The following is an 11,580-nucleotide window of genomic DNA, read 5'->3' as shown; positions in this document are numbered from 1 at the left end:
GTGAAGTTTAGGATTATCGGACACCGAGAGATTTTTAACGCTCAATTATGAACGACTTTTACAGCGTGTGTCGGGAGCTAGATTTGAGATTTTAACGTGAAGCTAAAACGAGAGAAATATTCGTAAATATTAGAATAACGAGGACGTAACGAAAACACGGATGAATTTCTACGCATCAAAACGAGACGGGATGTTTCCGATCTCCGCGACATCGCCGACACGAAAGACGGCCGTCCCGACTTGCTTCACGTGCGAGTTGAAGGAAACATCCTGATCGTGAACGACCTCGGCAGTGCTGGAGGTCGCGGCCTCGTCGTCCGTAGCAATCGTATGATTGGATACGTTTCTGTTGAACGTAAATTCTGTTTAAATCGAAAACGACTGATGAGAGCCGAAGGAATGAATCAAAATCAGCGGGCTGTCATCCGATACACAGCGCTAATATAGAAGTATCGATTGCAGCAGCAACGCTATCGTTTACAATCTGTTGTTGTTGTTGTTGTTGTTGTGGCCGACAGGGCGGGAATCATCCCGATCGGATCGCTTTCAGAGCCGGCAGCTCGCCTGACTCACCGTGTGTGTGTGTGTGTGTGTGTGCCCGAGGACGCTATGCCCCGCCCACCTATAGTGGAAACCTGACTGCACCACTGGCCTGTCAATCAAGCAGACACGTCCCCCAAAACATAGCTGTCTTTGAGGCCTAATATCTAATCAATGATGGGATTATGTTTTTAGATGGACAAAAAAATAATGGCTTTGTATTTCGTGAGAAGTTGAATGGGAGTCTATGGAGCCGGTGCCGACCCCGAGTGGCCATCGTTGGTACTGCACTCCAAAGCACTTTTTGCGTCGGCCTAATATTTTCTCGGACCCGGAAGCTACGCCCGCTTTCTACATCCAGTCTGTGGGGCTTTTGCAAAAAAACAAAACATTATGATGTCACAGGGAAGTTGACCTTTGACCCTTTGGGTCTTCTGTTTCTTCTCAGATCATAAAGTGTGTATTTCATGAGGATACCATTTTGTCCGCATGACTCATGAGGTAACAGTGGATGACAACAGAGCTGCTGACTCACCCACAGGCGAAGTGAGAAGAAAGGAAGATCAAGCGACAGCCGCTCGCCTCCGAAGCGGCAGCTCGGACACCGATAACGTGTAACAGTCCTGCGGCGGTCGTTCAGATTCCTGAAGTGAGAAAAAAATAAAAACACCGAACACCAAAAATCTCTGTTTTTAGTCTCGTGACCAACGGATCATGAAATTCGATGTTTTCCCAAAAGAGAAACCTGCTGTTTGTTAATGCAACAAGAGCGAAAATAACTTTAGTCAGTCAATCTGACAAGAGATTAAATACGATTTTTTTAAATCTGTAAATTAGTGATAGAATTCAGAAAAAAATGCCAAATATTTACTGTTTATTGTTCCTCAAATGTGAGAATTTGCTTCTTTTCTCTGTTTTACGTCATCGTTAGCAACACGTTCTTCTTCTGTGGAGTTTTAGAGCAGTTGGCATCCTGCGAGTCACGTTACTGCCCCCTTCTGGTTCTACTTGTCTACTGCAGTTAGATTCTTGTCTTGAGAGTCTTTGCTTTATTCCTTGTTTCCTCTTCTTACTCCTGGCATGAACTCAGGACGAGCTCCCCTGTCTCTTTATCTACGTTGTAATGACCTGCTTTCTCCTGCAGGGTCCACCGTTTCTTCCTGCTTTATTCTGTGCATCATGTAAGTGTCTTCCTTTATGTCGCACTGTCCCAATACTGTTGCCATGGTTTCATTATTACCTTCCACACTATGCTTTTTGAAATTTTAATGTTAATATCTACACATTCTCTCCTTGTCTGTTTTTTCGTTTGTACCCACATTAATTAATAAACAGTAATTCCTGTATGATTTCTGGCTGATCCAACTTTAATGCTTCACACTACATGAGTGTTTTACTTGTTGTCCAGGAAACCCTCAGTCCATCTTAAATGAAAGAGAAGGCAGCAGCGCTGTGTTTCTTTCTGGTTTCTTCTTTGCATGTTCCTGAGCCCATGCAATGATTTCCACGACAGAATTGTTTCCTTTTTTAATGATAAAAAGCAAAATAATGATAATTGTTTTAAATTCGGTGCTTGGGCCCTAACAACAGATAAACTATTAGATAATCAGTCAGTTTCTAGGTGGGACGGTGGTTTCTGTTGAAAAAGAAACTGAACATTGTGAACTAGTTTTAAGAGAACCGGTTCAACTGGACGACTTCATTTGTGCAACGTACAAAGTTTGGACAAAGAAAACCAAGAATAAGTTAATGTCAGTGATCAAGTCTCCTGAAGTGAAATGTGAAAATAAAATTTAAATCTTTGTACAAACAGAAAAATATTTTCTCCCAAAGTTCACCAAAATAAGCAAATGAACCAGTTGACAAAGCTTTCTTTTTGAGGTGTGTCAACCACAAACCCCCCCCCCCCCCCCCCCACAAACACACACATACACTGCAGCCCAAAAATGCTGCAATGAAGTTCAACCTGTTTAATTCAGCTGAGATAAACCAGGAAACACAGAGTCTCATTTACAAACGAACAACGAGAGATTAGTTGTCCTCGCACACTCACGACAACACCGCAGAGCGACTGGAGGCAAAATCTTCAACCAGCTGCTGATATCACAAACCTCATGTGAGTTCACCTTTACTTTAAATGAAACTAGTGAACTCAAGCTGAAGATAAAGAATGATGGACTGATTTACATCGTGCCGTTTGTGTGATTTATTTTCAGCCTCTCACAAACACAATGGCTTCAATATCAGAGGAGGATCTCTGCTGTCCTGTCTGCCAGGACGTCTTCAAGGACCCGGTGGTTCTGTCCTGCAACCACAGCTTCTGTAAAGAATGTCTGCAGAGATGGTGGAGAGACAAACCAACACAGGAGTGTCCATTTTGTAAGAGAAGGTCATCAAAGATGAATCCACCTCGTAACCTGGCGTTAAAGAACCTGTGTGAGACCTTTTTACTGGAGAGAGAGCAGAAAGCTTCTACAGAGTCTGAGCCTCTCTGCAGTCTGCACTCTGAGAAACTCAAACTCTTCTGTCTGGATCATCAGCAGCCAGTGTGTGTCGTCTGTCGAGACTCCGAAACACACTCCGACCACAGGTTCAGACCCATTGCTGGGTCTTCTGTTGTTCTGGATCCAAACACGAATGACCCAGAACTCGTCCTGGTCCCCGGTCAGATGCCCATCCCGGTGCCCGTGCCGACTATCCCCTCCCTGCCACCAGAGGGCAGCGGCGTCAAACAACAGCAACAACACAGACAGGACAAGCTGCAGCAACTCGCCCAACAGGTGAACCACCAGCAGCACCGCAGTCATCTACAGCCGCACAACCAGCAGCTCCAGATCCAGCAGCAACACCAACAAGATCCACATCAGCAGCAGCTGCAGCAGCAGGCGAACCAGCAGCAGCAGTTCAAACCGCCGTTGCCTCGGCAACTGCAGCAGCCGCAACACCAACAAGATCCGCAGCTGAAGCAGCTGAAGCAGAAGCTGCAGCAGAAGCAGCTGAAGCAGCAGAAGCTGCGGAAGCTGCTGAAGCTGAAGCAGAAGCTGCAGCAGCAGAAACAGCAGAAGCAGTTGATGAAGCAGAAGCAGCAGAAGCAGAAGCTGCAGCAGCAGAAGCAGCTGATGAAGCAGAAGCAGCAGCAGCAGAAGCTGCTGAAGCTGCTGAAGCAGAAGCTGCAGCAGCTGAAGCAGCAGAAGCTGCTGAAGCAGAAGCTGCAGCAGCTGATGAAGCAGAAGCTGCTGAAGCTGAAGCAGAAGCTGCAGCAGCAGAAGCAGCAGAAGCAGCTGAAGCAGCAGAAGCTGCAGCAGCTGAAGCAGTTGATGAAGCAGAAGCAGCAGAAGCAGAAGCTGCAGCAGCTGAAGCAGAAGCTGCAGCAGCTGAAGCAGAAGCTGCAGCAGCAGAAGCAGAAGCTGCTGAAGCTGCTAAAGCTGCAGCAGCTGCAGCAGCTGATGAAGCAGAAGCAGCAGAAGCAGAAGCTGCTGAAGCTGGTGAAGCTGCAGCAGAAGCTCCAGCAGCTGCAGCAGCTGATGAAGCAGAAGCTGAAGCAGAAGCTGCTGAAGCTGCTGAAGCCGCAGCAGAAGCTGCAGCAGCTGCAGCAGCTGATGAAGCAGAAGCTGAAGCAGCAGCTGCAGCAGCTGATGAAGCAGAAGCTGCAGGAGCTGAAGCAGCAGAAGCTGCTGAAGCTGCTGAAGCTGGTGAAGCTGCAGCAGAAGCTCCAGCAGCTGCAGCAACTGATGAAGCAGAAGCTGAAGCAGAAGCTGCAGCAGCTGATGAAGCAGAAGCTGCAGCAGCTGAAGCAGCAGAAGCTGCTGAAGCTGCTGAAGCTGCTGAAGCTGAAGCAGAAGCTGCAGCAGCAGAAGCAGCAGAAGCAGCTGAAGCAGCAGAAGCTGCAGCAGCTGAAGCAGTTGATGAAGCAGAAGCAGCAGAAGCTGCAGCAGCAGAAGCTGCTGAAGCTGCTGAAGCTGGTGAAGCTGCAGCAGAAGCTCCAGCAGCTGATGAAGCAGAAGCTGCAGCAGCTGATGAAGCAGAAGCTGCAGCAGCAGAAGCAGAAGCTGCTGAAGCAGCTGAAGCAGAAGCAGAAGCTGCAGCAGCAGAAGCAGAAGCAGAAGCTGTTGAAGCTGCTGAAGCAGCAGAAGCTGCAGCAGCTGAAGCAGCAGAAGCAGAAGCTGCTGAAGCAGCAGAAGCTGCAGAAGCAGCAGAAGCAGCTGAAGCTGCAGCAGCTGAAGCAGCAGAAGCAGAAGCTGCAGCAGCAGAAGCAGAAGCTGCTGAAGCAGCTGAAGCAGCAGAAGCAGCAGCTACAGCAGCAGAAGCAGAAGCTGCAGCCGTAACACCAACAAGATCTGCAGCAGCAGCTGTTCGATGTTTTCCCAAAACAGAAACTTGCTGTTTGTTAATGCAACAAGAGCGAAAATAACTTTAATCAGTCAATCTGACAAGAGATTAAATACGACTTTTTAAAAAAAAAAATCTGTAAATTAGTGATAGAATTCCGAAAAAAATGCTAAATATTTACTGTTTATTGTTCCTCAAATGTGAGAATTTGCTTCTTTTCTCTGTTTTACGTCATCGTTAGCAACACGTTCTTCTTCTGTGGAGTTTTAGAGCAGTTGGCATCCTGCAAGTCACGTTACTGCCCCCTTCTGGTTCTACTTGTCTACTGCAGTTAGATTCTTGTCTTGAGAGTCTTTACTTTATTCCCTGTTTCCTCTTCTTACTCCTGGCATGAACTCAGGAAGAGCTCCGCTGTCTCTTTATCTACGTTGTAATGACCTGCTTTCTCCTGCAGGGTCCACCGTTTCTTCCTGCTTTATTCTGTTCGTCATGTAAGTGTCTTCCTTTATGTCCCACTGTCCCAATACTGTTGCCATGGTTTCATTATTACCTTCAACACGGTGCATTTTGAAATTTTAATGTTAATATCTACACATTCTCTCCTTGTCTGCTTTTTCGTTTGTACCCACATTAATTAATAAACAGTAATTCCTGTATGATTTCTGGCTGATCCAACTTTAATGCTTCACCCTACATGAGTGTTTTACTTGTTGTCCAGGAAACCCTCAGTCCATCTTAAATGAAAGAGAAGGCAGCAGCGCTGTGTTTCTTTCTGGTTTCTTCTTTGCATGTTCCTGAGCCCATGCAATGATTTCCACTGCAGAATTGTGTCTGTTTTTAAATGATAAAAAGCAAAATAATGATAATTGTTTTAAATTCGGTGCTTGGGCCCTAACAACAGATAAACTATTAGATAATCAGTCAGTTTCTAGGTGGGACGGTGGTTTCTGTTGAAAAAGAAACTGAACATTGTGAACTAGTTTTAAGAGAACCGGTTCAACTGGACGACTTCATTTGTGCAACGTCCAAAGTTTGAACGAAGAAAACCAAGAATAAGTTAATGTCAGTGATCAAGTCTCATGAAGTGAAATGTGAAAATGAAAATTAAATCTTTGTAAAAGCAGAAAAATAATTTCTCCCAAAAAGCGCAAAGTTCACCAAAATCAATGCATGAACCTCACACACACACACACACACACACACACACACACACACACACACACACACACACTGCTGTTGCAGCCCAAAAATGTTCCAATGAAGTTCAACCTGTTTAATTCAGCTGAGAGAAACCAGGAAACACAGCATCTCATTTACAAACGAACAACGAGAGATTAGTTGTCCTCGCACACTCACGACAACACCGCAGAGCGACTGGAGGCAAAATCTTCAACCAGCTGCTGTTATCACAAACCTCACGTGAGTTCACCTTTACTTTAAATGAAACTAGTGAACTCAAGCTGAAGATAAAGAATGACGGACTGATTTACATCGTGCCGTTTGTGTGATTTATTTTCAGCCTCTCACAAACACAATGGCTTCAATATCAGAGGAGGATCTCTGCTGTCCTGTCTGCCAGGACATCTTCGAGGACCCGGTGGTTCTGTCCTGCAACCACAGCTTCTGTAAAGAATGTCTGCAGAGATGGTGGAGAGACAAACCAACACAGGAGTGTCCAGTTTGTAAGAGAAGGTCATCAAAGATGAATCCACCTCGTAACCTGGTGTTAAAGAACCTGTGTGAGACCTTTTTACTGGAGAGAGAGCAGAAAGCTTCTACAGAGTCTGAGCCTCTCTGCAGTCTGCACTCTGAGAAACTCAAACTCTTCTGTCTGGATCATCAGCAGCCAGTGTGTGTCGTCTGTCGAGACTCCAAAACACACTCCGACCACAGGTTCAGACCCATTGCTGAAGCTGCAGAGGATCACAGACAGAAGCTCCAAGAATCCCTGAAACCTTTACAGGACAAACTGAAGATCTTTCAGGAAGTTAAAGGAAACTTTGATCAAACAGCAGGACACATTAAAGTCCAGGCAAAAAACACAGAGAGGCAGATTAAAGAGCAGTTTGAGAAGCTTCACCGGTTTCTCCAAGAGGAAGAGGAGGCCAGGATCTCTGCTCTGAGGGAGGAAGAGGAGCAGAATAGTCAGATGATGAAGGAGAAGATTGAGGCTGTGAGCAGAGAGATATCATCTCTTTCAGACACAATCAGAGTTACAGAGGAGGAGCTGAGAGCCAAAGACATCTCAATCCTGCAGAACTACAAGGCTGCAGTGGAAAGAGTCCAGCGGCGCCCCCTGCTGGACGATCCACAGCTGACCTCAGGAGCTCTGATAGAAGTGGCCAAACATCTGGGCAACCTGACCTACAACATCTGGGACAAGATGAAGAAGATGGTCTCCTTCACTTCTGTTGTTCTGGATCCAAACACGAATGACCCAGAACTCGTCCTGGTCCCCGGTCAGATGCCCATCCCGGTGCCCGTGCCGACTATCCCCTCCCTGCCACCAGAGGGCAGCGGCGTCAAACAACAGCAACAACACAGACACGACCAGCTGCAGCAACTCGCCCAACAGGTGAACCACCAGCAGCACCGCAGTCATCTACAGCCGCACAACCAGCAGCTCCAGATCCAGCAGCAACACCAACAAGATCCGCATCAGCAGCAGCAGCAGCTCCAGAAGCAGCTGCAGCAGTTCAAACCGCCGTTGCCTCGGCAACCGCAGCCGCCGTAACACCAACAAGATCCGCAGCAGCAGCAGCAGGCGAACCAGCAGCAGCTCCAGGCCGCCGCCACCGCCGCCTCCACCGCCCAGGCCCACGCGGAGCCCCCCGGTCCGGGCCACGGTGTCAGCTACCAGCCCCAAGCTCCTCCACCCTCCAGCCTGGACCCGAACCCGGAGCGGCCGACCCAAGACGGAGGAGGAGGAGATGGAGGAGAAGGAGGAGGGGGAAATATGCTGACCCTCATCAAAGGAGTAAAGCTCAAAAGGACCCTCACCAAGGATCGCTCCGCCCCCTTCTTGCCCCCTCCGACCAATCACAAATGAGACTGCGACCTCGGTTTGAGCGCCCCCGGCTGGTGAACTGTTGAGTTTACAGAGACCGACTCGTTGCGGACTTCACGACACACTGACTGATCGCTGGAGCTCCACACGTGTCTTCGTTTTATTTTATAAAGTTCTGCTTCCTTTTTGTTTTTTTGGGCCGTTTAGATTTTGTTGTCATTTCCTGTTGTTGCAGCGACCATCTTTTGCCTTTGTTTTTTTTTGTATCATTATTTTTGGTTCATGTTTTGGATTTTGCTCGTGGATAAAGTTTTTGTGTGACTCGGTCTTACCGATAGAGTCGTCGACTGTTTTAGTTAGTGCTCACTTTCCTGGTCACATGATGTTAATTAATCAGACCGGTCAGCTGGTCAGATCCTCCTCCAGTTTGATTTTTGATTTTTTTTTTGCCTAGACTGCCAGGAGGGCGTTTTTTCTTTATTGTTAATTGGTTTTAGAGTTCGGTGGGCGTCCTTCTCATCTCAAAACGCTCGTAACTGGAATAAAACATCGACGGGTCTGAAGATCGTAAACATGTTGGAACAAAAGGAGCTTTCGGGACGTCGAATGTGTCAATCAACTGCTTCCCCTCCCGGGACTCCACATGGTGCCTCTGTAGACCACCGGATGTGGAAAAAGAATTAAAAAAAAAATGTTACTGTGGGTGAAAGTCTGTTTTTTTATGTGTAAGTAATTCACGGGTTAATACGAAGAAAAAAAAACAAAAACAAGAAGGCAGTCATCGTGAGTTTGTGAACGTAGCCGGCTACGTTACGCAAAACTGTAAAAGAAACTAAGAGTTACACAGAAATTCACAAATCTGAGAATTGACAGGAGATACAGAGAGCCAAGACACAATTAAACCATTTGTTGCCACTGAACATTTTTAAAAATTGGATTAAAACAACGATATTTGAGATATTTGCTTTTAACGTTTTTATTATTTTTATATTGTGACCAAGATATTGACTTAGCGGACAAACTAGATAACGGAGAACGCGTCTCCCGGCATGAACTCAGGATGAGCTCTGCTGTCTCTTTATCTACGTTGTAATGACCTGCTTTCTCCTGCAGGGTCCACCGTTTCTTCCTGCTTTATTCTGTTTGTCGCACTGTCCCAATACTGTTGCCATGGTTTCATTATTACCTTCCACACTATGCTTTTTGAAATTTTAAAGTTAATATCTACACATTCTCTCCTTGTCTGCTTTTTCGTTTGTACCCACATTAATTAATAAACAGTAATTCCTGTATGATTTCTGGCTGATCCTACTTTAATGCTTCACCCTACATGAGTGTTTAACTTGATGTCCAGGAAACCCTCAGTCCATCTTAAATGAAAGAGAAGGCAGCAGCGCTGTGTTTCTTTCTGGTTTCTTCTTTGCATGTTCCTGAGCCCATGCAATGATTTCCACTGCAGAATTGTTTCTTTTGTTAATGATTAAAAGCAAAATAATGATAATTGTTTTAAATTTGGTGCTTGGGCCCTAACAACAGATAAACTATTAGATAATCAGTCAGTTTCTAGGCGGGATGGTGTTTTCTGTTGAAAAAGAAACTGAACATTGTGAACTAGTTTTAAGAGGAACGGTTCAACTGGACGACTTCATTTGTGCACCGTAGAAAGTTTGGACAAAGAAAACCAAGAATATGTTAATGTCAGTGATCAAGTCTCATGAAGTGAAATGTGAAAATGGAAATTAAATCTTTGTGCAAACAGAAAAATAGTTTCTCCCAAAGTTCACCAAAATAAACAAATTAACCAGTTGAGAAAGCTTTCTTTTTGAGGTGTGTCAACCACAAACAGCCCCCCCCCCACACACACACACTCCCACATACACAATGCAGCCCAAAAATGTTCCAATGAAGTTCAACCTGTTTAATTTAGCTGAGATAAACCAGGAAACACAGCGTCTCATTTACAAACGAACAACGAGAGATTAGTTGTCCTCGCACACTCACGACAACACCGCAGAGCGACTGGAGGCAAAATCTTCAACCAACTGCTGATATCACAAACCTCACGTGAGTTCACCTTTACTTTAAATGAAACTAGTGAACTCAAGCTGAAGATAAAGAATGACGGACTGATTTACATCGTGCCGTTTGTGTGATTTGTTTTCAGCCTCTCACAAACACAATGGCTTCAATATCAGAGGAGGATCTCTGGTGTCCTGTCTGCCAGGACGTCTTCGAGGACCCGGTGGTTCTGTCCTGCAGCCACAGCTTCTGTAAAGAATGTCTGCAGAGATGGTGGAGAGACAAACCAACACAGGAGTGTCCATTTTGTAATAGAAGGTCATCAAAGAGGAATCCACCTTGTAACCTGGCGTTAAAGAACCTGTGTGAGACCTTTTTACTGGAGAGAGAGCAGAAAGCTTCTACAGAGTCTGAGCCTCTCTGCAGTCTGCACTCTGAGAAACTCAAACTCTTCTGTCTGGATCATCAGCAGCCAGTGTGTGTCGTCTGTCGAGACTCCAAAACACACTCCGACCACAGGTTCAGACCCATTGCTGAAGCTGCAGAGGATCACAGAGAGAAGCTCCAAGAATCCCTGAAACCTTTACAGGACAAACTGAAGATCTTTCAGGAAGTTAAAGGAAACTTTGATCAAACAGCAGGACACATTAAAGTCCAGGCAAAAAACACAGAGAGGCAGATTAAAGAGCAGTTTGAGAAGCTTCACCGGTTTCTCCAAGAGGAAGAGGAGGCCAGGATCTCTGCTCTGAGGGAGGAAGAGGAGCAGAAGAGTCAGACCATGAAGGAGAAGATTAAAGCTGTGAGCAGAGAGATATCATCTGTTTCAGACACAATCAGAGTTACAGAGGAGGAGCTGAGAGATGAAGACATCTCCTTCCTGCAGAAAGACAAGGCTGCAGTGGAAAGAGTCCAGCGGCGCCCCCTGCTGGACGATCCACAGCTGACCTCAGGAGCTCTGATGGACGTGGCCAAACATCTGGGCAACTTGACCTACAACATCTGGAACCAGATGAAGAAGATAGTCTCCTTCACTCCTTTGGTTCTGGATCCAAACACGAATCACCCAGAACTCATCCTGTCTGAAGATCTGACCAGCGTGAGATTTGGAGAGAAACAGAAGCTTCCTGACAACCCAGAGAGGTTTGATCATCACGGCTGTGTCCTGGGTTCAGAGGGTTTTAATTCAGGGACTCACAGCTGGGACGTTGAAGTAGGAGACAGTAGATTCTGGGAACTGGGTGTGATGGCAGAGTCTGTCCAAAGGAAAGGAGACATAACGTCTGGAATATGGGGAATAGGATTCTATCATGATGAATATGAAGCATTTTCCCCACAAATCAAATCAATTGTTCTCTCAGTGAAGAAGAAACTTCAGATGATCAGAGTTCATCTGGACTTTAACGAAGGAAAACTGTCGTTCTCTGATCCTGATACTGACAAACACATACACACCTTCACACACACTTTCACTGAGACACTGTTTCCATGTTTCATTAACATAGATGAATTCCCAATTAAGATCTTACCAGCGGTGGAAAAAGTACGATGATGATGAAGATGAGCATGTAGAAGAAGAAGATGAGGATGTTTCTGAGGTTGATGATAATTAAACTGTATAAACTTAGTAATCAGTTTCTCGAAGGGAAGTTTTATCATTTTTTAACGTGACATAATGTTTTTGTGTG

The 11,580-nt window shown here is 45.7% G+C and overlaps 2 protein-coding genes across 2 annotated transcripts; both read left to right on the top strand.

Annotated features, from left to right (window-relative positions):
- Positions 1-2,771: 2,771 nt before the first annotated feature.
- On the top strand, positions 2,772-7,918 carry LOC138210401 (uncharacterized). The gene is made up of 6 exons (XM_069169530.1): positions 2,772-2,952; positions 3,019-3,568; positions 5,324-5,360; positions 6,208-6,288; positions 6,389-7,599; positions 7,753-7,918. The coding sequence occupies exons 1-6, from the start codon at positions 2,772-2,774 to the stop codon at positions 7,916-7,918; spliced, it is 2,226 nt and encodes a 741-aa protein (XP_069025631.1).
- A 2,134-nt stretch (positions 7,919-10,052) lies between these two features.
- Positions 10,053-11,444, top strand: LOC138210400 (nuclear factor 7, brain-like). Its single transcript, XM_069169529.1, has one exon. The coding sequence runs from the start codon at positions 10,056-10,058 to the stop codon at positions 11,442-11,444; it is 1,389 nt and encodes a 462-aa protein (XP_069025630.1). The 5' UTR covers positions 10,053-10,055.
- The last annotated feature ends 136 nt before the right edge of the window (positions 11,445-11,580 follow it).

The sequence above is a fragment of the Embiotoca jacksoni genome, unplaced genomic scaffold (assembly GCF_022577435.1).
Source record: "Embiotoca jacksoni isolate LCO1_2020_lvr unplaced genomic scaffold, fEmbJac1.0.p SCAF_46, whole genome shotgun sequence".
Classification (NCBI taxonomy): Eukaryota; Metazoa; Chordata; class Actinopteri; family Embiotocidae; genus Embiotoca; species Embiotoca jacksoni.
This window is presented reverse-complemented; position numbering and strand designations above follow the sequence as displayed.

Bases quoted from the DNA above. Each gene is read 5' to 3' on its own strand.
- LOC138210401 (XM_069169530.1), top strand. From the start codon at position 2,772: ATGGCTTCAATATCAGAGGAGGATCTCTGCTGTCCTGTCTGCCAGGAC. The intron at 2,953-3,018 runs GTAACCTGGCGT...AAGCTTCTACAG, and splicing joins ATCAAAGATGAATCCACCTC to AGTCTGAGCCTCTCTGCAGT. The intron at 7,600-7,752 runs GTAACACCAACA...TCCACCCTCCAG, and splicing joins CCTCGGCAACCGCAGCCGCC to CCTGGACCCGAACCCGGAGC.
- LOC138210400 (XM_069169529.1), top strand. From the start codon at position 10,056: ATGGCTTCAATATCAGAGGAGGATCTCTGGTGTCCTGTCTGCCAGGAC.